The sequence below is a fragment of the Takifugu flavidus genome, chromosome 13, assembly GCF_003711565.1.
Source record: "Takifugu flavidus isolate HTHZ2018 chromosome 13, ASM371156v2, whole genome shotgun sequence".
NCBI lineage: Eukaryota > Metazoa > Chordata > Actinopteri > Tetraodontiformes > Tetraodontidae > Takifugu > Takifugu flavidus.
This window is the reverse complement of record NC_079532.1, coordinates 8,127,202-8,151,402: the sequence shown is the minus strand read 5'-3', so window position 1 is coordinate 8,151,402 and position 24,201 is coordinate 8,127,202. Positions and strand designations below refer to the sequence as shown.

Sequence of the window (24,201 nt, the reverse complement as noted above, 5' to 3'; positions counted from 1 at the left end):
CACTTCAAAAAGAGCGTTTATGATAATCCGATTGAAACGGACGCGTCACCTTTGGGTGCTGCATTTTCTCCTTTAAACCACCATTCCCGGCCAAGTATTAGCCCTCACAGTTTATATAAGGCTTTAAATCATGCGTCATGCAGGTCGAAACCTGCGCGTAAATGACGGTTCCGTTCTAAATATTTGGTTTAAACGTGCACGTGTGGCTCCGCTTCCATTTATGGCCTAACGAAATGAAAACGACGCCGCACCTGTGGTTTTATTTATTTCTTTCTTTTTTAGTGTATTCCTCTAAAGTTACAGAATTTTAAAGGTGCGCGAAAGCCATTGCGCGTCGCAGTAGACGCGTTCCCGTCCGTTCCCGTCGGTGACGCGCGGGCGCGGCCCGAGCGGAGTCCATCAATCCTCCAGCCGGCGGAGCTGCAGCCTGGACGCGGGCCAAGCCCGTCTGGTGTCAAACCAGCCCGAACAGATACTCTCAGACGTCTCATTTCTTCACCTCATTCCTGAGACGGGGCTCAGCCCACCCCTCGTGTCGAGCAATTTAAACCCGAGAGCTCCTCAGAAGCGCGTCGCCACCGCGCACAGCACCCGCGCGGCCATGACTCCATGACCAGCGGGTTGTATCAGTGACGCGGTGATGGTTTGAGGGCTCCGTCATCTCTGACCTTCCCTTATTTTTCGTCCGTTCGCGGAAATGTTCCGTCCCGATGCTTGAAGGACCAAAGTTTGGATAATATGAACTTCGTGCCAAGTGGAATATGCTTTTATGTGTCCGTGGCGCTGTGCTGGCTGACGGCTGAGGTCGATGCGTCCTGGTGGTGAGTTTTACCGCTGCTCTTTTGGGGGTTTTAAACATGTTGAGATGGTGCGTTGAGCCGCGCTCCCGCTCATTTGTCCTGTTTGCTCCGCTCTGGAACTGGATATCGAGCCGGAAACTTTAATATAAATCCCAGATTTCACAGAGATCAAGTGACTAAATGCTGTGTATTTTGAAATCCTCCAGTCTGACCAGCTGAATATTTGCACGGGTGTTATTTTTCCCCCAGGATGAGGTAATTCAATATGATTTCTGTTTATTTGCCGTCCATCCTTTGTGGATATTTGGAAAGATTCTTTTTCCAAAGTCCGAGCGGATGATACAGCTGCTGAGGTGATGTCTGAGCAGATAATTCCCCTTTTCCTGCATCACAGGTACACGAGTGCAGTGATTCTGAATATTCCTCAGAAGGAAAACTCCTCAGATGTTTCTCCTCGTCCTTTAGGGACCGGTGGATCCCTGAACCGGTGGATCCCTGAACGATCCCTCGTTGACCTGAGGTCCCTCTCTGTTCCCTCCACAGGTACATGGGCACCCTGGGCTCCCAGGTGATGTGCGACAACATTCCCGGGCTGGTCAACAAGCAGCGCCAGCTGTGCCGCCAGCACCCGAAGGTGATGCAGGCCATCGGGTCCGGGATAAAAGACTGGATTTCCGAGTGCCAGCACCAGTTCCGCAACCACCGGTGGAACTGCAACACCACGGCCAGGGATCACAACCTGTTCGGGCGCCTGCTGTTACGCAGTGAGTGACGGGGGGGGGTTAAAAGTCTGCTTTGGTCCGTCGGAGCAGAAACTCACTCTTCACTGGCGATTCTAAAAATAAATAAATAAATAAATAGGGAATTTCTAATATTCCATCAGAAGGAAACAGAAATGTGAGGTGTGGCGTGATGTCATCAGCCTCGTGGAGGGGATGGTTTGATAAAGAAAGCTGGGTTTGTTGGGTCACGTGATGCAAAGGTGCTCGTTTCCAGGTCGGAGATGTGTGTTGGTGTCCCGCTGGTCCTTCATGACGTTTGTGAGCGGATTTAAGCGACTCCCGAGCAGCTTCAACACCATCAGGTCCTAGTTTCTCGTGTTCTGGTCTCCAGAGGTCAGATAACGTCCCCTCTGCTTCTGCATCCATCAGAACAAAGAGCCCAAGTTTGGGGGAGAAAAGGGGCTTATTTTACTGGTTTTGAGAGCTCCGTCTCTATTTTTGTTTGAGGGTTTTAGGTTCATTTCATTAAAGAAAGTTTCTTTATTTCATATGCAGCACATTACGCCCCCGCCAGCTCAGTCAGAAGAAAAATGGTAGAAAATCTCCAGATTTAATGAGTCCCGGCACACGGGATCATTAGCGGTGTTTATCTTCGTTGAGGGGCCGTGATTTATGCAGCGTCCCGACGCTGTCGGCTCCCTCTCAGCGGAGCAGAAGACGAATGTTCTGGAGGTTCTGATGGACGGCTCGGTCCCCAGCATCTAGAGCACAAAGGTGACGTGTTGTCCAGAGGCCTCAGAAGCTCCGTCCTGATGCTCCTCTCCCATGCCCTGAGATTTAACCCGTGAGGCGGATCCTTTGACTCCGTTTCATGTCGGGGCCTCTAATCAGCCGTGTGGTATTCAGACCTCCCAGCCGGGCCGGGCCGTGTCACACAGCATTATCGCTGCTCATCCAGGAGCTCCTTGTTGTCCGTGGCAGCAGGTTCATTTCAGACAATTACGCGGGACTTTTCTCCACCTGCATCACGTGGCTTCTCCTCCTGGACCCCATCGGACAGGCTCAACACCTGCTTATTTTCTTAATTTCCTTTCTCAGACCTTTACATTTGCTCTCTTTTCTTCTTCAGGGCTCTGATCTGTGCTCCGTCTGATCAGCCAGATATAGTGGAAAGTGTCATTTTGCTCCACGTTGCTGCACGTTTTGTGGAGCAGCATCTAAGGAGAATCTTTATCAGTATTCATCGGCTGGTTTTCAGGGTAACAAATGCCAAAACAACCAAAATGTGCCCACTTCACAGGTGAAATGCCTGTTCTGGTCCTCACTGTGTAGCATGTACAACAACATACACACACACCCCTGAGCCTTTGATGTCTGTCTGATCTCTCCGGGGTCACATGTGCAGGGAGATAAGGCTCCCACGCTGGGGCCTTGCTGGTAAAGCGGGGCTGTTTATCTGCCTTGGAGGCAGATGAAGCGTTTGTTCCCTTCATGGCAACAGTAAACACGGCTCATACAGGTAGTGGTGGCAAAACACTGCAGGACTCTTTGTGGCTTTCGGGGCTTAGCTGTACCAACGGGACGGGGAAAGTCCAAATCCCAGATGAATGAGATAAAGCCTTTTATGTTCGAGCTCCATCTCCCAACAGAGGAGCTGCTGGATGCTAACGTGCGTCTCGCCCCTCAGGCAGCCGCGAGGTGGCCTTCATCTACGCCCTCTCCTCCGCCGGGGTGGTGTACGCTCTGGCGCGAGCCTGCAGCCAAGGCGACCTGGACTCCTGCTCCTGCGACCCCGCCAAGAAGGGCTCGTCCCGGGACGCCAAGGGCTCCTTCAGCTGGGGCGGCTGCAGCGACCACGTGGACCACGCCATGCGCTTCAGCCAGGCCTTCGTGGACGCCAAAGAGAGGAAGGAGAGGGACGCCAGGGCGCTGATGAACCTGCACAACAACCGAGCCGGGAGGAAGGTGAGGAGCCCCCAGCACACACACACACACCACACACACACACACACTCAGTGCTCACTTACCTCCTGTCTTCTCTTTCCTCGCCGCCAGGCGGTGAAGCGCTTCATGACGCTGGAGTGCAAGTGTCACGGCGTCAGCGGCTCCTGCAGCGTCCGCACCTGCTGGTCGGCCATGGCCGACTTCAGACGCACCGGCGATCACCTCCGGAAGAAGTACAACGGCGCCGTGCAGGTGGCCGTCAAACAATACGGCACCGGGTTCACCACCGCGCACGCGCACTTCAAACAGCCGGGCAAGAACGACCTGGTGTACTTGGAGGACTCGCCAGATTACTGCGTACGAGACCAGGACTCAGGTGGGTCGGGCTGCAATATTGGACGCTAGCATTAGGACGCTAGCATTAGGACGCATGCCTACCCCCCCCCCCCCCCATTCAAATGTGCAGCAGGTGAGCTAAGCTGTCGACGTCTGACAGGTCTGCGTAGGAATGCAGAGAAAGAGGGAGCGCGAGTAAAGAGCCGCGTACGTGTCCCAGTGGAGGAGGATGCCTGTCGGGCGGCACATGATCCGTGGCGATCGGGTGTCGCCCAGTTTAAGACCCATTACACACTTCTGTGGGCTGAAACCTTAGAACGCCACAGATCACGATAAATCACCAGAAACACGGACACACACACACACACACCTGAGGGCACGGTGGGCCTGTTAGGAGGCATCGCATGGATCCTGAATCCTACAGCAGAACCAGCAGAATGTCTTCAGTTAACGACCTTAACCCTCACCAGATTAATTCAGGTTAAACTTTAACACCCCCCCCCCATGCAGCCTCCATCAGTGGTGGCGGGGGGGTCGCGCTCGTGTAAACAGTCGTCCAAACACACTTTAAACGCACTTTCCTGTCCTTCATTCTCAGAGAGAAAACGCTCTGACATGCAGGCTCATGCTCAATCATTCTCAGAATACAGACATTCCATTTCCAGACGAGGACACGGACTGGCAGAGGCTCTGAGCACACACACACACACACACACACACACACACACTCCGGCGGCCCCTCGCTGCCCCTTTAAACTGTGAAATCAATTTCCCACGGCCCCCAGCAGGATCAGGTGCTAAACTCATCTCTGCCCCCCCCCCCACGCGGGGACAGAAGGCTGTCGGGGGCACTCGTGATGTCAGAACCTCGTGGATGATGGCAGGCGCTCTGCCAGAAAGGGGCGGGGCTTCGGGTCATGCCCAGACAGATCACCTGGTGAGGGAGCGCTGCAGCGGCGCTCCGCTCTCGCACAGCGGAGCAGAATGTAAACAAAGCGAATTCCTGAACGGTGTTGGAGGGTTCCTGAACGGCTGCACATCTGCCCCCAAACAGCTGGAACCTTTACACCCTCACTGCCGCAGTGTCGTCTGCAACCAGGCGATTTTGGGATGGAATTCTGGGTTGTTTTGAGCTCATCCACCAGGGTTCCCTCCAAGCCAAGAGTGTTAAAATACCCAGAAGCTCACGGGAATATCGACAAAATCTTAGCATGCCTGTAAAAAAAAACCTTTATGTACAAACCAGTCAGGTGTGTGTGTGTGTGTGGTGTGTGTGTGTGTAGGTGTGTGTGTGTGTGATACCTGGCTCCTGTAAAATGAAGAGCTGATGAAGAGCAGGAGTGCAGGCTGACGGCTCTCATCATCAATCTGTCATCTCTCGTTCATCATCTCACACACACTCACACACACACTCTCACACACACACACACTCACACACACACACACACAGACACACAGACAGCCGCTCTCTCGGCGGCTCTTGTTTACCAATATGCTGGTTCTGATTGGCTGACTCCTGGTCGGGAGCGAGCCGTCTGCTTTGAGAGTTAATTATTGATAATGAGCTTTGAATTAGATTTTAAACTGGGTGGGCCTCCCGACACCCGTCTGCCATCTTTAACCCTCCTCTACGGGCACACACACGACTCCGGTCGGAGTTCAAATGGGAGCGTGAAGACCGATCCAAAACCTCAGTTCTGGTCCGACGCGTCGGCTCTGGAAGCGGCGCCCCAGGTTTGACCCTGGAAGCGTTTTAAACCCACGTTCAGATTCTAAGCCTCTCTTTTCTGCCCCGTCAGGGTCGCTGGGGACCGGCGGGCGCCTCTGCAACAGGACGTCCCCCGGCACCGACGGCTGCGAGGTGATGTGCTGCGGCCGGGGCTACGACACGTCCCGGGTCGGCCGCACCACCAAGTGCGAGTGCAAGTTCCACTGGTGCTGCGCCGTGCTCTGCCGAGACTGCCACCAGCAGGTGGACGTGCACACCTGCAAGGGCCTGACGTGACCTGGACGCTCCCTCGGAACCAGCAGTCGTCCCGGCCCGCGTGTTGGCTCCTGGTTCCCTACTGGGCTGAGGCTTTCCCAGCTACCTTAAGGACCTTCTGACTGGTCCTCGCCGGTCAGTCCTCATTTCACCGCATTTTCCAAAGATCACCTGTCTGCTCCGCCTGTAGGGGGCGCCACATGCTTCGCTTGGCGTCCAAATCGGCCGTTTCTCACGCCTCTGCAACGATCACAGCGGCGAGTATTAGAATTTCACAACAAGTTTGTGTGACCCGACGTATCGGTTACCACTTCAGCCGATCGTTAATGGGATTTCAAAGGCTGTCGAGGCCAATCAGTCATACGAAAGTAAAAGAAAAGCCTCCGGGCAGGCGCTTGGTTTCAGGCCCTGGCCGAGTCCTTAGGAATGATGTGGTGTAGAATTTGATCCGGTGGATCGAGTTGAGGTGGTTTGGAGTCACACAGTCGACCCACAATACAGTGAAAATATCTCAAACCATGAAAGCCATTGTGGTGTTGTCAGAAGTCCGCCGGGCCTCAGAGGGGCCTTGAACCAACCGCCGACAGTCGGGTCTCACGTTTAGCTTTGATGGATGAAGGTCGACCCGCAGAATCAGGCCTAAACGATCCAGCATTAAATTAATTCCCAACTTCAGGCTTCTCAGCCGTTTCGTTGCCCACCTGTAGGTGGCAGCAGCAGCAACAGATTCATGGTTGCGAGGTGGTCCAGGACAAGAAATACTTTCATCTCCTGGATTTAAACTGTGTGGATCTAAGATCATTTGCTGTGCACGTAAACGCCAGTTTTCGCTAGCCACTAAAGTCAGAGTTTGATTCCACTGTATTTACCCTCGGGTGCGTACCAATATCAGATTAGAGGCGCAGAGCTTCAGTAGAGGTATTAGCTAGAGGATAAAACAGCCTATCAGTCCTCTTCTCTGGAGACGAAACCCAGAGGGAGGAGTTGGGATTATTACAGCCCACCTGTGTAATTACACTCGCTGCCAGCAGAGGGAGACACTCAGTACCTTTAACATCAGTTGAGGTTTAAATGAAAGAGATCAGGTTATTAGTCAGGATTTCCCTCAGTGCCACATAGCTGCAGGTAAATTTCTGTTTGGTAAGAGGAAAGGTCGGCAGGATTTACCGGGAAAGGGAGCTGCAGCGACGTTCCGCCCGTCCCGAAGCTCCGGCGCCCCCTGCTGTCCTGTAGGCTGAATCAAAGGCTGCAGGAAGAAGCTGGATTGCAGCAATACACAAAAAGTCCTTTATTGTATTTTTTTTTCTCCTTCTCACTTTTTAATGATGACATCTGATCACCTCTTTTTGTACAACAAAAGAACAGCTTTAAATGATCGAAACCCCCCCCCCCCCCCCCAAAAAAAATGCAAACCTATCAAATAAAGTCAAAACCACTTCTGTCGTTTTGCTTCATGCCTCCCTCTGACGTCCTCAGTTTGGTTTGAACTCAGTGTTCTTGGCACAAAAAGTGTCAGTCCAGGTTAAGCTGCAACGTTCCGGTCCAGTCTGGGCGGAGGCCGCCCCCCCGTCCTGGGGGGGCCCGTTCAGATGCGGGTGAGTTGGTGCCAGAGGCTGGACGGCAGGATGCTCTCCACCTTCTCCATGATGAAGTTGAGCGGAGCGAACAGCGTGCTGAGGAACTGCAGGAGGACAAACATGAAAGACTCCTTTAGAAGCATGTGTGGCTTTATCTTTGGGGGGGGGGGGGGGGGGTCAGATCAAAGCAGCACCCGGGTTTGTGGCGAGAGAGAAGGGTCCACGTGTGTGCGCCCTCATCCCCACCTGCATGGATCCACCCTGGCCTCAAACCGTATCACCACGCATCTCTCCTGCAGCAACGTGCACTTCAAAGTCAAAGGTGTGTGTTTGAAGTGTGTGTGTGTGGGGGCGTCGGGGAGGGACCACGCTGACCTCACTGATCACGTGCCAGCACAGCGCTGACCAATCACAGCTCAGCCTTTCAACCACCACACAGGCCTCCCCCAGAGCTTCACATCAGAGTCTCTTCTTCGTTGGTGGCTGAGAAGGTTCACGCGTGTGACATGAGGGCGTCGCGTCACTAACAGAAGGCACCCGCTTCCACAGTTCCCTCGTTATCTTCACTTCTACAGTTCCCTCGTTATCTTCACTTCTACAGTTCCCTCGTTATCTTCACTTCCACAGTTCCCTCGTTATCTTCACTTCCACAGTTCCCTCGTTATCTTCACTTCCACAGTTCCCTCGTTATCTCCACCAAATGGATCAAAAAGATCTTTCCCAGCAGGGGAGGTAGAGAGCAGAAGGCCGCAGTTGTGGGGACCACAGCGCCCTCTACCGGCCGACGGTGTGTTTAGCACCGAGGCCGTGAGGACCATCAGCCCCATAAACAGCTCACACGTGCAGTAAAAGTCAAACCAGTTTTACCCCAGTAGAAAGTGTGTAGTTTGAAACCACACAATGTCACAAAAAGAGGAGAATTATTGTTGTTGCTACCAGCAGAGTTTATGGAACGTCTTTATCTTGCTGTAAAAGTCTGAATCCCTTTTTGGCCTTTCCCTACACAAGTCTGTGTGTGTGTGTGCGTGTGTGTACTCACAGCTTTCGCGAACACCCCCATGAGTTCAGGAAACTGGTGTGTGAGCAGAGCCAGCATGGCGGTGAAGGAACACAGGCCGGCTGTGAAGAGGATGAAGAAGGGCAGCTCCTTCTTCGGGTACACCGACACCTCGTGAAACACTGCTTCCACACGGACACACACACGCACAACGTTACTTTAGAGCAAAACAGGGGGATTTAAACTGATGTTCTGTGGTTGAGAATTATTAAAGTGTGTGTGTGTGTGTGTGTGTGTCAGGGCGTCTCTTACTGGGTAGCAGCTCTCTGTCGGCCGTCTCTGTGCAGATGGGGTACGGGTAGAACAGGTGACCCTTCTCTAGAGGATAAGGGATCATTCTGAACGCTGCAGAGCAGGAGCGTGCACATAAACACACAGAAAACAAAAGTCCTCAATCCTGACAGAACGTTCTGACTGATGAGATGGTGGCAACAATGGGGGGGGCTGGATGAAGGCCAGGTCCTGGGTGTACTCACTGCCCTCCCAGGTGCAGTGGAGCAGGTTGAGCGCCCCCTCGACCCGCTTCCAGTGCTGCAGGTGGAAGAAGGCGTAGGCGATGGCCTCGCTGTCCCCTCGCTTCAGGATGTGTTCTGGAGGAAGAATCAGACTCTTCATCTCCAGCAGATACTGAGGAGGAGGAGGAGGAGGAGGAGGTGGAGAAGCACATCAGGACTGGGGTTAATCCATTACTGCCGGATCTTTCATTTGTGTTTTATAATTTACAGATATTCTATGGCCACGCCCACTTCAGAGGCTGATCTGCTGTCAGAAGCGTGTGTGTGTGTGTGTCACCTTGGGAACGTGAGGGTTGAATTCCACCGCTCTGTGGATGGCTTCTACTGCGTTCATCTCTGCTGTACTCAGCCCTCGTCGTGACGCTGCCTCTGGAGAGAATCTGCAAAGCGACAGCGTGCACACACACACACGCGCACACACACACACACTCAGTCTTGTTATTAATCTGTTTGGGACACTGTCTGATCAAAGAGAGCTTCGCTGTGAGATCAAAGCGGAGGCTCTTCTTGGGGAATGATCCCGAGGGCGGAGATGATCCATGCTGCTCACGTCTCGCCAACACGCCGCCCGTCTCACGCCACGCATTCGCCAGTCGGAACGCAAAACAACTTAGCCGTACCTCTAGGCAGCGTCGCAGCTGGGAGTTCAGTTACAGCCCCCCCCCCCACCCACGTTAGCGCTGCGGTGGACTGAAAGCGATACTCACTTGTCTGATACCGCCCTGGCTTTGAGCAACGCTGCTGTGTAGCATATTGTTGCAGATTTGGGTAAACTGATATCTGAAGGGGAGACACAGAGCGGACACGTTAGCGGCGAGGGCGAAACTATGGAAGCTTCCTGGGGAGAAGCAGCAGGAACGCCGCGCACGGTCGCTTCGCGTCTCTCACCGTCGTATTTGGCCAGAACGGCCTGGACGTCTGCGTAATTCTGGAGCTCTAATAGCGACTCCAGCAGGTTTTCGTGGATGTTGAACATGCTGAGAAGAGGGAACTCCTTCATTAACTGAAAAACACAGCTGTTGTTATACAGAATGGCCGACAGGGGGCGACCTTCAGCAGGCAGGTTGGACATGGAGCCGGACCCGAGTGGGTCCTGCACTTACATCTCTCATCATTTTAACCGCCTCTCGTGTCCGGCCCAGCTTTCTGGAGCACATGGCCAGTCTCCTCTTTATGTACACCAGCACGTTGGTGTCTCTTCCTGGTAGGAACACACGGCATCGGTCCAACACTGCCTTTCCGCTCTCGTCACGTGTGATGCCGCCGTGTACCGTACTCACTGTGCTGGGCTTCGTACTGCGTGCTGTGGTGCTGCAGCTGCTGGCTGCGGCGGTAGCAGCTCTCTCCAGCCTTCAGCGCCTGCTTAAACAAGCGTTCTGCCTCCATGATGGTGGTGGCCTCTTCCTCCGCCAGCAGGATGTAGGCGGTGGCACAACTACAGGAGAGGAGGAGTCACCGTCAGCGTGCCCGTGCATCAGCCCTGATACCTCATGACCAGAGCCATGAAGAGGAGGCTGACTTTTTATACTGTACAACAAACATCCCTAACGAGAGCTCCTAGACAGTAAAGGTGTCCCAGTAAACTGGGAACTAGTCTCACTGCTTGGTCTAAACTAGTAAAAGCACAGATGGACCAAACTGGCTCACTCTTCCAGCTCCAGAGCTTCGTGCGCCGCGGAGATCCGAGCCTGTGGGTTCCTCTCCCGCCACGCCTTCTGCATGACTGAGCAAAACAAACCCGAAAATCAGAGCAGTCGCGTCAACGGCCGGAGGAGCGGCGTTCCCACGCGGGCTTACTGGCGTCGGCGGGCCGGAGGTGGTCGGAGTCGCAGGTGAAGAAGGTCTGGTGGTCCTGAGCCGACAGGTTCATGTCGTAGTAAGTCAGCGGCTCTCGACCGGTGACCCACGTATACCTGCGCAAACAAGGGTGGGAGATTAAATAGTCCCTTTTTTTATCCGTGTCAAGCTTCGCGTGCACCAGAAGTTAAAGTAAAATGCTACTTTTGTTGTTTTTAATGACACGTGACGACGGCGCGGTGCCTTTAAATGACCCCGCAGCGAGACAGGAACGAGAGAAGATAAAACCGGGTCAAGAAAACAAAGGAAACCCGAGGAAAAAGAGGAACAGAAACGGAGCGGAGGGGGAACACCAAGCAGATGAGGAAGGTGAACCCGACACCCATCATCTCGGAGATGAAAAGAGCAGAGCAGAAAGAGGCGGCGAAGGCGAGAGCTGCGCGTTCCTTCAGGCGAGCTGGGCGTCGGGAGGCAGATTCACACGCAGGTTCGGCTGCTGGCAGAACTCACCGATTATATTCAGCTCCACGGAATAAATTCAGCGGATTTCTCCACACTTTACATTCTGCAGAGGCGAGAAGAGAGCGAGAGAACACGTGATGAGCGCCGACACTTCAAACGGCTCCGGCTCAGCGCTGCGCACCTCTGCCCGTGCACGTCTGACAGCCCGGATTAGTCCTCAAAATTCCTCAGTGACCAAACTTTATTCCACAAAAAAAAAAAAAAAAAGCACGTCAGAGCTGTCGGAGGATTAAAGGCAGAGCTGAAGTCGCACTGAAGTTGATATTTGGAGCTAAATTTCTCTAAAAACTCAGAAAAAGAGTGGCCTGAGAAGATGTGATGGTCGACGTGCACTAAACACACGTCCCGTCCGTGGGCTCTTACCAGACACGCTCTGTCGACTGGAATCGGCCTCCCCATTACTGGTGCTGGCGTTGCTGGGAGAGCTGCTGTCCACTCCGCCCAGCAGGGGGCGCAGGTGGCTGACAGACACCTGCTCTATGAAGGAGGTCCCGTATTTCCTAAAATACCACCACTCAAATATCTGAGAGGGAGGAGAGGAGACAGAAGGCAGGGTGAGAATTGACAAGAGTTAACGTACTCCGGAGTGACCCCTGACCCCTGACCCCAGCCAGCTGGGCCTGGACTGTGCTCAGGGAAGAGTGAGCAGGTTAATTATGAGGGGGACTACTTTAGCCACAGCACCACCACGAGAGACTGTGGAAGAGTCGGACGTATCAGTGCATCAATGGAGAGCAAATCTCTCCCAAATAATGATTTAAAGGGAGATTTTCTGCGGTTTGAAGGGAGCTAACGTGACTCTGGGGGCGGCCATGTTTGTTTGTTGCAGCTCGTCCTGTGGAGAAAATAATGAGCATTGATTTGTTCTCTCCATCTTCTGCGTGGCCCCATGTGATTAAAGGCCTAATAAATTACACCCTGGGCCCCGGGAGTCGCCTCACCTCGGAAAATTAATTTAACCCTTCCAGCATTCTGAAGGAAGTTGTCAGGTGAGGGAGCGGCGTCGTCGACCCCGAAGGTGGGGCTGATGTTTGCAGGCTGGCGCCACGGCAACAGTTCAACACAGTTTTTAAACCACACTGCTACTAAAACAAGTGTTTCTTACCAATATGAGTCCTGATATGAGGGAGGAAGTGCCTGTCAGAGCCACATAGAACTTGGGCGTCAGGGTGTTGAGAAACATGCTTACTGCACAGAGGGCACACAAAAAGAGAGGGTCAGACGTGCGCACGTGTGCACAGACGGACGAGAGCAGAGGAGGCGTCGGCGGGATTCACGGTGGAGCTCTTCATGCAGTGATATCGGCGTTCCTGATTACACAGGGCTAAAAACGGAAGAAACCCGATTGATCGAGCAGGTGTTAATGCAGCTCCACTCTGTGGTCGAAGGAAAAGGGGGGCGGAGCCTAAATTTAGCAGAATCCACGACAGCAACGATGACGCGGGTAAAGGTGGCTGCCGGAGGGACGCTGGTGTATGCTGGGAAGTCTGGACCTGGACAGATGTGGAAGAACCTCAGCAACAGAAGATGCTGCTCAACTGGGAGATCAGAGCTTACACGCACACACACATACACACTTACGCAGCTCCAATGGACACGCAACAAGAACACACTTGTTCCAAAGTTCAAGTGACTTTGTCTGATGTTTGTCAGCTTCAGCTTTAGAACCCTGACAACAAGAGACACTTTTGGGTGTTTCTGTTGCAGATTCTGCCATCGTCCAGACGATCTCCCATCAGAACAGTCTCATTCCATCACAGATATATTTAATCCTAAGAGTGGAGGCCTCCCAATACCGTAGCTCATAAGGGTGATAAGGGAACGACGTGGAGGAGGCTGGGAAGGTATGAAGCTGATGAGGAACCGGACCACAGATCAAGTCCAGGGAACCAGCGCCCCACGAGAGCCACATGGCACCAATGTGTAGGAGCAGCACACGCAGGGTTCAGGCTGACGACCCGGCTCTGCTGGGCTAACGGAGCAGGACTGAAAAGAGGGACACAAGCCTTTGTCGGGTCGTTTCCCGGAGCTTCATATCGACAAAACAAAATAATTAGTGATGGACTTCAACAGGAACAAGAGGGCAATTGAGGCAGGGGGCATTAAAGGGGCAAACACATGCAAACACCTGGGTGTTGATTTTCATGGGAAGTGATGGACTGATCAGAGCTCGTCCCCAGAGCTCGTCCCCAGAGCTCGTCCTCAGAGCTCGTCCAAAGAGCTCGTCCCCAGGGCTCGTCACCAGAGCTCGTCACCAGAGCCCGTCACTGCTGGACTAATGAAGAATAGAGACGATAGCCTGAGAGTACCAGGACCACCTGGAGAAGAGGACAGCTAAGACTATGGAGGACTCCTGTCGTTCTCTTCATACCCCTTGGGGCAACAAGGTCACGGACCAGGGCACATTGGTAAAACCTTTTTAGCCCCGTCTGTGTAACGTGACGGTGGTCGTCAGCACCGTTTTCATGGATAAAACCTGAGCTCACATTCAAAAGGTTGAAAGTAAATGAAACTAAATTTGAAACTCCGCGTGGGAAGAAACAGAAAGTCACAATGACGGTATAAAAGGCAACTTCCACTTGTAGCAGTTCTGACTCCACCAGGAAAAGGTCGGATCGCACAGCCCCCCCCCCACACACACACACACACACACACACTCACACACACTAAGGGCAGCTGGCAGCTATTCATGGTTGTGAAGTGCACGCTCTCATCTGAGCAAAAAGGGCTCTTTGAGACGGGCCTGTGGCCACAGCTGCTGCCAGCTCTGAGAGGACGCCGCATTTAACTGGTCGGGACCATTGACGAGGTAGAAAACCCGTTACCCAGCGGTCCGGTCGCGTACAGAACCCCCTCATCCTCAGTCCAATAAACTGTTCAAACACAATCCATTTGTACATGACATCAGTCGCCCCCCCCACCCCTAAATAAATCATTTAATTGCAGTGGAAACACCGGTGGACAAATTTGGGCACCTTGATTGAGAGTTCGTGATCATCAATTAGCTCAAATGTCCCGGAGCAGAGCGACCATCCACCAGTAATTTAATTCTTTGATGACGATCCTGCACGAAATTCCCATCTGGAGGGAAACTGGAACAAACCTAATGTGATCAAGCGTCACCGGGGTGCGATTAACCGTCAGGAGGTCTGGCGGGGCATCGACAGGAAGGACGCTTCCGGCCTTCCCCCGTCAGGGACGTCACGTTTGATTCCTCTCATGAGCTGATGAGGGGATAAAAGACTCGGGGAGATTCTACCCACCTCATCACACACGCCCCTTTTTTAGGTTCTGAAATCCCAGCCAGGAAGGAGGAGGCGGCTCCGGCACCATTAGCCGTGCGCTCCATTCATCTGTTGACGCGTCGGACATGTCAGGGTGGACCTTTGCTAAATAACTGGCGTCGCTAATTTGGCAGGTTGCTCCGACAGCCATAAACCCGCCTTTGTGGTGCCGTGGCTCAGTGGGTTCATACAGAGGCAGCCAGAGAGCATCATGGGAGGAGCACACGATGAATGGAAGTGACAAATTTTAACAGACAGACTCGGGACTAAATGTCACCGGAGACAACGGGCGACGTGACCTTTACTGAGGAGGGGACGGCCGGCGGACTGCGCCTGACCAGAATGATAACAGGCCCGCGCCGTGGTGCGCGTAAACACACACACAAGCTCCGCCCACATCACGACCTGCGTGTCTGAGGCGTTTGGAATTGGGCTTGTGCCGCCCCTGACCGGGTCCGACTACCTCCGCCGAGCTCTAAGCTAGGAAGCGTCCGCCACAAAGGGAGTCGGCGGTGAGCCGGTGACATGTTTGCGCTGCGTTCCCGGGTGTGTTTGCACACGTGTGTAAACACTGTAAAGATTTCAGAGGGCTCGGGCAGCTGGAGCGTGCGAAGAACAATGATCGCTTATGCGAAACGGCCGTCGGGGACGGGGAAAAATCCCAGTTTTTCCTGATTTAAAAACGCGCTACAGGAAGCTGCTCGCTCCAACTCCAACTGACAAACTCCGGCGGGGAGCAAAGTTCGACGCCGATTTGTCAACAGCGTTTTATTTTTAAGTACTTTCGAAAGCCGAGCGGACTAAAAACAAACACACGTATGTTCCGCCCGCCAACACGCCAGTGTGTAAACACAGATATCTGCTTCCCCCAGTGGAGCCACCCAGATGGTCCAGTAAAGAGGCGCGCACACACACACACGCGCGCACACACACACACACACACACAGGAGGCCCTCGGCCGTGCGCGGAGCGAGACTCGACTTCATGAATGTCAATAACGAACGTACAGGGACACCTGCTGCACACGAACAAAGACAGAGCGGCGCCACACAGCACGCCACCAGACCGGAGGAAGCACGCCAACGCTTACCCTCCATCCTTCATCCGCCGGAGCCTCCAACCAAATAACAACCTTCTGCGAGTGGATCTCTGGCAAGGCGCGGTAATCACCATCCATCCGGCGGCCCGACCAGGATCTGAGCCTCTGACAAGGAGCACGTTTGGCCCCTGGTCTGATCATCTTCCTCCATTGGCTGCTGCCTGGGAGTGAAAGCTGGGAGGGGCAATGGTTCCCCAGCTATGCCAGTTGTCCCGCTCCTTACCCTGCACAGGTTCGGGGGGGGGGGGGGAGGTCAGTAGATAGCAGCCTAGCCAATCAGTGAGGTGGATTTTAATGAAAGTGGGCGGGAACGGCGCTGCCTTGCCGACTCCTGCAGGGGTAACCATGACAACCTTTAAATGACCCTTGGGTAGGAGGGATAAACGAGTGCCTTCAGCGCAGGTTTACACCTCCAACACTCAGTTTTATCACTTTTATCCAACCACAGAAGTTTTTTTACTTTACTGGTAACATAACTCTGCTTTAGGGGCCTAACTGGCTGCTCGGGCTTCCCAAAGCAGCTGTTAGCGGATGTGGGCGGAGCGACTGTTCCAGTGGCCACAGACCTTCCCGATCCATCCGCTACAGAACCGGAGCGATCTTCGGTCTCAGGGAAAACCCTCTCCCTTCCTTCCCTCCAGCACTCTGGAAATTAAATGCCTTTTCAAGCATTTGAAAATGATGAGGACGAATGCTGCGGCTCCGCTCCAGGTTCCACTGAACCAATTCAATTTTCACTGCGCGTCCATGAAGATCAACCACGGAGAGTTAGCGGAGCCCTTCGCTAGCAACAGTGGCTAAAAAGAGGAGGAAAATCAGACACATTTACGTCCTCGCTGCAAGTGGGACAAAATGTAATGAGCTTATGAGTGTCAACACGGAATATTAAATGATATGATATTAATAAGTGTTCAAGCCCAACACCTCTGAATCGGACCAGCAACGAAACTCTCAGCTCTGTTACTTTTGGCACGCGTGACACAGAAATCTGGTCCTGTGGCTGAATTATTTAACAACCGAGGGATTTTACAGCCTTGGAATGGGGCTGACGGTTTTTAAAATGTTTCAAGAGGTGTCCAAGAGACGTCATCTTATCAAATATCCATTTTATATTGCTACATTATTCAACAATACGTTCTCCATCACTGAGCATTCGCTCTCCTGACCTGAATGTGTCGCGCTCACACCACCCAGCCCGTCTTAAAACTCAATATTGGGAACAAGACCTCCACATTTCCATCCCTCCGGGGTCAGGGGTCGTGATCTGTGCGAGACTTCGGAGCCCCGTCCAGTATATGTGAGATTAAGCCCCCACTAAAGACCCTTAAGCTAAATTAAGCCTCCTGTTTGGCTCAACTACTTGCAGCCACTGTACATGCACACGAGACAAAAATAGCAGAACTCAGCAGTTACCACAGAAACCCGATCGCTCCGCTCTTTTGCCGATCTTACATGGGTTACCACAGCAACAGTGACAACTAGTTGCCGTCATCAAATGGCCACATTCAGCGAGTGCCGTCTTCTATTTATGTGCATGGACAGTGGAATAGAAGAGCCCACAACAATAAAGGTTAGCTCCAGGGGGAAGTCTGAAGCTGATGCACAGTCAGAAATGGACATGATGAAATCTAAATGCCATCTAAACACACGTGTGTTTACTAATTTGTTATTCCTGAGCTCATTCTCATCTGCTAACATGGGATAATCTGATGTCCAATTAGGTTCCAAGGAGCTCGCAGCATCCTGGGCAGTAAATTCCCCGTTATGGCCGCACTGACAAGTAAATTCATCACCTCCTCCATTTATTTAGCTGTAACGGGGGCTCCTGCAGCCTGGAACAAACCTCTCCGAGCGGACAAAGTTTAGCCTCGTGCAGGATCTGCATCACTTACATGATGGAAGCGGCAGCTGGACGCTGTAGCTCGCGGCTAACTTCACCAACAATGCAAAGATGGAGCAAACGATTCAAAAAGAATGGCGCCCGATCCTCCCCGCGCCTCTCTTTCAGAGGCTCTCCGGTCTCTGGTGGGCTTCGCACACAGAAAGTAATCCCACGAGTTTAAGAATAATAAAAAAAAAAAGCAGCAGCCTCGGCCTGAACAGATGCCGCCTTTGAAACTTTCTGACTTTCTCTCTTCAATAACCAGCTTCTTCCCTTTCCAACAGGTCTTTGCCGTTCCAGGACTCTTCATTTCAGGACCCCCTAGAAAACCTGGGACCCTCCCAAAATGGATAACTGACTGTTCCTGCTCACAACAGTGTCAGCGAGACGTTCGTGCTGCTCCTGCCTTCTGAGGAAAGGCCCCAGCACCTCGACTGCAGTAATGATTAAGCACGGCAGCAGGTGTGTGGGTGAGTTCTTCATCTTGTAATTAATAAAAGCTGCTGAGATGCTCTGAAGATGCTGCTGCCCGGTTGTTGTCAAAGAGAAACGGACGATTTAAAAGTGCCCGTTTAACCCAAATATGCAGATCTTCCATGTTCTGCGTCACCGTATGGAACAGACGAGCCCCAAAGGAAGCATCACGTTTGACCCTGAAATGACCTTAAATTTAAACAAGAACCCAGGACCCCACGCCGAGCGACGGGACGATTTCCGCCTTGAAATCTAATCTGGGTCCAGAATATCCGTCCTCCCGGCGGTTCCTTTTACAGATTACTGCTCAGGGGGGGACAACGTGTACTATGGCTGGAACAGCAAGAGACACACCGCAGCACCACTCCTGCCAGCTGACTTTAAAGAAACTTACCAGAAAAGATGATTATATTGGATTAGACGCTGTTGATGTGGCATAATGAGGCATGGTGGTAGTGGTGGGGGGAACAAGGCTTTCCTTAGCGAGGGTGGGGTTTAAGGGGAGGAAAGCCTGATGGAGACATCAACAGATAAAGACTACAGCGGGTCTCAGTGAGGTTCAGAGGGTTGCAGCTCGCTAAGACGCGCGTGAGCTAACAGCTGGGTGCTGTTTGATAGCATCGATGGCTGGAGATGCTTCACTCGCCACTCTACGGCAGTCGAGCTAAAAATGAGGGACATCTGCTTTATCAGGATTAAAAAACAAACAAACAATAAACGTGCATTTTCTGACATGCAGAACCACAAAGGGGCGCAAAGATGTGCTGAAGAAGTGCAATTCTAGCTGAAAACACAGGCACTCACAGACACACAAAGAGTAAAGTTAGCAGTGAGAGAATGCAAAGGAGCCAGCAAGCTCAGCATCCCTAGCTAGCTTAGAGAGCTAAAATGGTATATCCCAGATTTCTCCCCATGCCGTCTGCCACCAGCAGCCATGGAGGCAAAACAGGAAGAGAAGAGGAGGAATGCAGGGGAAAAGGAAGCCATAATCATTTCCCCATCCTCCTCCCCCTAATAAACGCATGTAAAACACACAGTAACGCGGACAGACAAAGAAGGCAGGAGGATGTCGGTGGTACTTACATGAGGATTCTGTGCCGAACATGGCTTGGCCAGGAGCTGTGATGGAGAGGAGGAGGAGGAGGACAAGGAGGAGGAAAGAGAGGAGACAGAAAGGGGAGGGAGAACGAACGACAGAGAGAGAGCGAGAGAGAGAGAGAGAGAGAGAAGAGAGAGAGAGAGAGAGGTTGATGAGCAGGCAGCTACACAGCAGGGGTCATCAAAGCAACACAATGCAGCCAGCCGCCCGTCGCTGCCTCCGAGACAGCCAAACGTCCTAGCGCCGCTTTAATGTCCTCCTCCACGCGCACGAAACGGAAGCTCGGTCAGACTGTCCAGAGGGGCTGGGAGGGGAGGGGAGGGGGGGAGGGTTTGTAGAAGATTCAGTCACTAAATAAATAGATGAAATCCTTCAGAGCGCGGATGGACGGCGGTCCAGTCGGATTACTGGCTGTGGCTAGCTAACGCATCTTTACTCTTCCCCATCCTCCCCGCGACTCCCTCACTTCTCATTCTACTGGGAGAGACAGAGAAAAGGGGGGAGGGGGGGGAGTGAAGTGAGGAGTGAAAGACTAAAATCGGGGAACTGCCGCTGCAGCCGCTGTAAGACAATAGCTATGCAAACAGACTGTCGTCACGGAGGGGGCGGGGGGGGGGAGCTAACTAGTGCCGGCAGATGGAGAGAAAGATGGAGGGAAAGAGGCTGGAAGGGAAAGGGGGGTGAATAACAGAAGCAGCAGAAAACAGGAGGGGGAGAGATTAAGATGTACAAGAGATGTAGCAAAGGACGGACGATTGGGGGGGGGGGGGGAGAGGAGGTGCCCTGGTACAGCAATGCTGTGTCCCCACAAGTGATATAATACATTACAGCTCAACGCTGAACAAATTGGAAGGACAAACTGTCATCTGGCTTCCATTTACACCGAGATGTGCAGCCCAGATGGCCGGATAAGTCGGCTATGGAGCAAGAGCCAGGACGCCTTCCTGAAGGTGACGAGTGAGGTTACACATCAGAGAATCGCCCACAACTCAAGGTAACGTTAAAAAAAAACACAATAGTAGTGGCAAATGGGAGTTAGCATCGTTAGCTAGCATCCTAATTGGTTATTCTGGGTCACCGAGAGCTGATCAGCACAAAAAATAATTTTATAACTGTCAAATGAGCCAGACTGTACAGTTTATTGGAACCTGGCTCAATAGAAGGAAGGAGGGGGGGGGGGGGGGGGTAAATGGAAGTGACAAGAGTGAGAATGAAAAAAGAAGAGGACAAAAGGGGCAACAAGAAGGGAAAGAAGGCTGGAGGAGAGGAACACCGAGGGGTGGGGGTGGCTGGGATTCATGGGACACTGGAGAGGGATGCAGGCCCTGGTTCTTAGAAGAAATAATAACACACCGGAAGGAGCGATTAGGGAACTGGGTCGGCACGGGGCACCAGACTGGAGCAGCATTTAACTCCCGCTAACGCACATCTGGTCATCATGGGAAAAAAGAATCATCCCTTTCCCCCAAAATCCTTCATGAAAACTGCAGGTAAAAACAGGAGAAGACTTTTCCTGCGATGGGAAAACATCCTAGAGGCCGGATCAATCCTGGAATACCGAATATACTTCCCGACCGAGCGCCATCCAGCCCAGAAATAGCAGCACCGATGATTTACGCCACCGAGTGGGGCAACGGGGCTATTATGGAATGAACGCTCCATAAAACAGAGCTGCTCTCTACTGGAGCTGCATTCATGATCCATTTATTCCTCAACAATGCACACCTCACCCTGCCCCCGCTCCCATCCCGCGGAACCACCCCCAAAAAGCATCTCCTCCCGGTTGCTAGGCAACTAAAAATAAGCGTGAGAGGATTGTGACCATCCTTCGGCAAGAAGGAAAATAAGGAAAGATGTTTTAAAGAGGGGGAAGGTGGAACAGGAGAGGGACGGTGACCACGGGGCCAGAGGCTGGATCCCTGAGACCGGATCAGAACCGACGCCACATTATCTGCACATTTACACCCCAGAATTATTGAAATAACCCAATAATATCGACGAGCGCAGGCGATCAAATTAACATGGTTAGAGATGACTGTCGGACCGCTCGAGGGCGAGTATCCGTGTAATCCCGTCGGGTTCTCCTGGTAATTGCCCGCCACGTTTTAAAATGCACCTCTAATCCAAGGGGAGCTAAAGAGGAACCAGGAGGGGGCCAACAACCGACCCACCGAGGCCATAACGGTCCCCGATCAACCAGCCTCCCGTGGTGGACTGGCAGCATCTCCTGAAGCCCACAAATCTGGACAACCGGGATCGATTAACTGGATTTACACCCCCGCCGCAGGGTTTTGGACTTTCCCTGCAGCCCGGAGGTCGTGCTGCGACCTTTCTCTGACTTGGCCAAAGCCCAAACTGGCAGGTCCGACATTAAAGCACGAACGGGGGGGGGGGGGGACGTCTGAGAGTTCTCCTCTGTGGGAGGGCGGAGAACACGTGGTGCCAGGTTCAACCCGAGACCACAATAAAACCCAAAAAGAGGAACTAAAAGAGGCTTTGACGGGGACAGCGGGGCAGGACGGGGACAGCGGGGCAGGACGGGGACAGCGGGGCAGGACGGGGACAGCGGGGCAGGACGGGGACAGCGGGGCAGGACGGGGACAGCGGGGCAGGACCGGGACAGCGGGGCAGGACGGGGACAGCGGGGCAGGACGTGGCGCCCCGCCTCGTGAAAGGTAGCGCAGACATTCGTGGCCCGGATCGCGTTACGAGAGCGGAGCGCAGAGTCTAAATTAAGGGTCCGGACCGGGCCGAGTGGCACACGTGTGCTGCGGCCGCCACATCCTTCAGCCCGCTCACTGTCGCCCCGTCGTGAGATCTCAGGCTGGCTGATCCAGTCGTCTCCTGGAGAAGGATCCTTTTGGATCCACTTCGGCTTTAAACAATCAAATTCAAAGGTTGGTTTTATGGCTCCGGCCAACCGATAAATGACCACGAAAAGCCACAGAAAAATCAACATTTCCTTATCTCCTGCCGCCACGAGTCCACACCCACACACACGCACTCCTATTTGGTTTTATTTTCACTTGAACTGTCTTTATGCATTAGTCTCTCTGCTCAAAACGGCCTTTTCTACTCTGGGCTGTCAGGCGCCTTTATTAACGACAACATAATTCAATAAATTCCAAGTGTGTGTGAGAAATGGATCGTAACAGCAACAGCAGACGTGGTGTGCACATAACAGCACGAAAAGATTGCATCACGTGAGGAAGTTTCGCAAAATAAAACGCAAAATGAGCTGCGCTGAGGGCCAAGCAATGTAAAAAAAACCATGCAAATAAGTTAAAAATGATCGACATATTCGGACACATGCAAACTCTATGGCCAGTGGGTTTGGATCCAACACGGCTCTTCCGTCCACTTTGAGGGCTACGATCGGGAACCTGGGAGGTGACCGGATGAGGAACCCTCCCCCCCTCCCAGGAAATGCCTGCGAAACAAACTGGTGATAAGTTTATACATCGTTTAATCGACGGGGGAAATAAGACGGCTAAAAAATGTTCCCTGCAAAGGTTGCTGGTGGCACAGAGGTGGACGTGGGACCAAAACGACATGGCAGCAGTTTAAAGTGGTCTTTAAAAAGGGGGTTTTCCTCACTTCTGGCCAAATTTCCTCCGTGTCCGTCACAATAAAAGCAATGACCAAACCTATTGGATCCAGAAAAGCTGCATCCCAAACTACTCGCTGACAACAGACACTATAAAAGCACCGACATCAGCCGTAAGTCTGTTCATTTGTTTAAGAAAATGTGTTGCGGCCGTACAGTGTCAAGAATTTCCATAGAGAAGCATTTACCAAAACAGATGAACCAACCAGTTCCTGTGAGTTTAATATGATATTAACGTGATAGAAAATGTGCCTTTGACCACTTTTAGCACCAACAAAAGTGTTCTGAGTTCACTTTTAGAGGATTTCTGAATGTGGGCTCAAGGGCAATGACATCTCTGCATCCATCATCGGACATGCATAGATTACCCCCCCGGCAGGGGGGAACACTCGAGCCGGACACTTTGGTCAAGGTTGCGAGGTGTAAATGTGACAAAATCCCAAACGCCGAGAGGTAAATTGGCCGTTTAAGCGGTGTAAAACGTGCAGAATCCCCAGCAACGCGGGGAGGGGATGACAGTGGGAACCCCGAAGCAGCAGCTCGGAGCCACGATGGAGACCAGTTAAAACCCCCCCAACACTCGCTTCATGGCGCTCGGTAAAGGAAAAGTGCCCTCCCGGGACCTCGGATCCAGCTACCACCGGATTATTCTCTCCCAAAACCCGATTTCCATTGAAACGTGGCCGCGCGTTAGCCGCTCGCGGGGTGGCTGGCTGCTAACGAACTGGCTAGCATTTGCAAAACCTCCCAAAAGTTTTACCTCCTGTTGTTTAAAAGCGGCGGGCTCGGTAGAAAGCAGCGGCGGGCGAGGCTTCGGGGCGGCGGGCGTGCGGGGGCTCACCTGTCGGGGTGTGTTGGCGAGCCGGGGGAAGCCTTGTTCGCCGCTAGCATTTCTTCCAGCGGAGCAGCGTGCGCGTCAGCCGGCCACGGCAGCAGCGGCGGCGGATGGAGAGCAGACGGGTCTGCGGTCTGTCGCGAGCTAACTAGCAGCCGGCTCGCGAACCTGGACTGTAAGCATCCGCAAGATGTCGCTGTCACCGGCTCTCTTGTGTATACAAACCGGTGTGATTAACTAACCCAAAAGCTATTTAAACACCAACGGGTTTAGCATAATTACCGTTCTAAACACAAGACAAAAAAAAAGAAAGTGGATGTTTGTTTCTTCAGCCCCCCTGAAGCAGCAGAGGCCTATTTAACTGCGTCACCTTTGTGTTAAATAGTTCCTTTTTCGTTGTTTTTGCAAGATCTTGTTGTGACCTTTGAACTTTTGCAAATTTGTCACTTACAGTTTATAATTCCAATAAACCTTATCTAAAAACAATTATCATGTCATATAATGATAAATAGGACTTAAATAAGTGATGTTTACTTGGTAGATCCCAAACCTGAAATCTGATCTTAATATAAATCATTTTATTGTACAAAGTTCTGCTTTTGATTTTTTTAGATTGTGAGAATCACCCAGAACTGGATATTCTGCTTTGATATTGAGGATGTCTCTA

The 24,201-nt window shown here is 52.5% G+C and overlaps 2 protein-coding genes across 16 annotated transcripts; one reads left to right on the top strand and one right to left on the bottom strand.

Annotated features, from left to right (window-relative positions):
* Nucleotides 1–505: 505 nt before the first annotated feature.
* wnt2 (wingless-type MMTV integration site family member 2) lies at nucleotides 506–7,180 on the top strand. The gene is made up of 5 exons (XM_057051457.1): nucleotides 506–821; nucleotides 1,344–1,564; nucleotides 3,210–3,487; nucleotides 3,578–3,842; nucleotides 5,602–7,180. The coding sequence occupies exons 1-5, from the start codon at nucleotides 739–741 to the stop codon at nucleotides 5,805–5,807; spliced, it is 1,053 nt and encodes a 350-aa protein (XP_056907437.1). The 5' UTR covers nucleotides 506–738; the 3' UTR covers nucleotides 5,808–7,180.
* On the bottom strand, nucleotides 7,051–23,771 carry LOC130535956 (suppressor of tumorigenicity 7 protein homolog). Of its 15 annotated transcripts, none has more exons than XM_057051438.1 (16): nucleotides 23,541–23,770; nucleotides 19,077–19,112; nucleotides 12,360–12,442; nucleotides 11,618–11,777; nucleotides 11,243–11,297; nucleotides 10,733–10,848; nucleotides 10,583–10,658; nucleotides 10,216–10,370; nucleotides 10,039–10,136; nucleotides 9,824–9,938; nucleotides 9,643–9,715; nucleotides 9,213–9,315; nucleotides 8,897–9,047; nucleotides 8,673–8,786; nucleotides 8,403–8,545; nucleotides 7,051–7,467 (listed from the first exon to the last, which is right to left on the bottom strand). In XM_057051438.1, exons 2-16 carry the CDS (start codon nucleotides 19,096–19,098, stop codon nucleotides 7,372–7,374), a joined length of 1,560 nt encoding a protein of 519 aa, XP_056907418.1. In that variant the 5' UTR covers nucleotides 19,099–19,112; nucleotides 23,541–23,770; the 3' UTR covers nucleotides 7,051–7,371. The 15 variants fall into 15 exon arrangements, with proteins under 15 accessions (XP_056907418.1, XP_056907419.1, XP_056907420.1 ...); XM_057051439.1 differs by having other exon boundaries at nucleotides 8,673–8,765; XM_057051440.1 differs by having other exon boundaries at nucleotides 8,403–8,542; nucleotides 8,673–8,765.
* Between the last annotated feature and the right edge of the window lie 430 nt (nucleotides 23,772–24,201).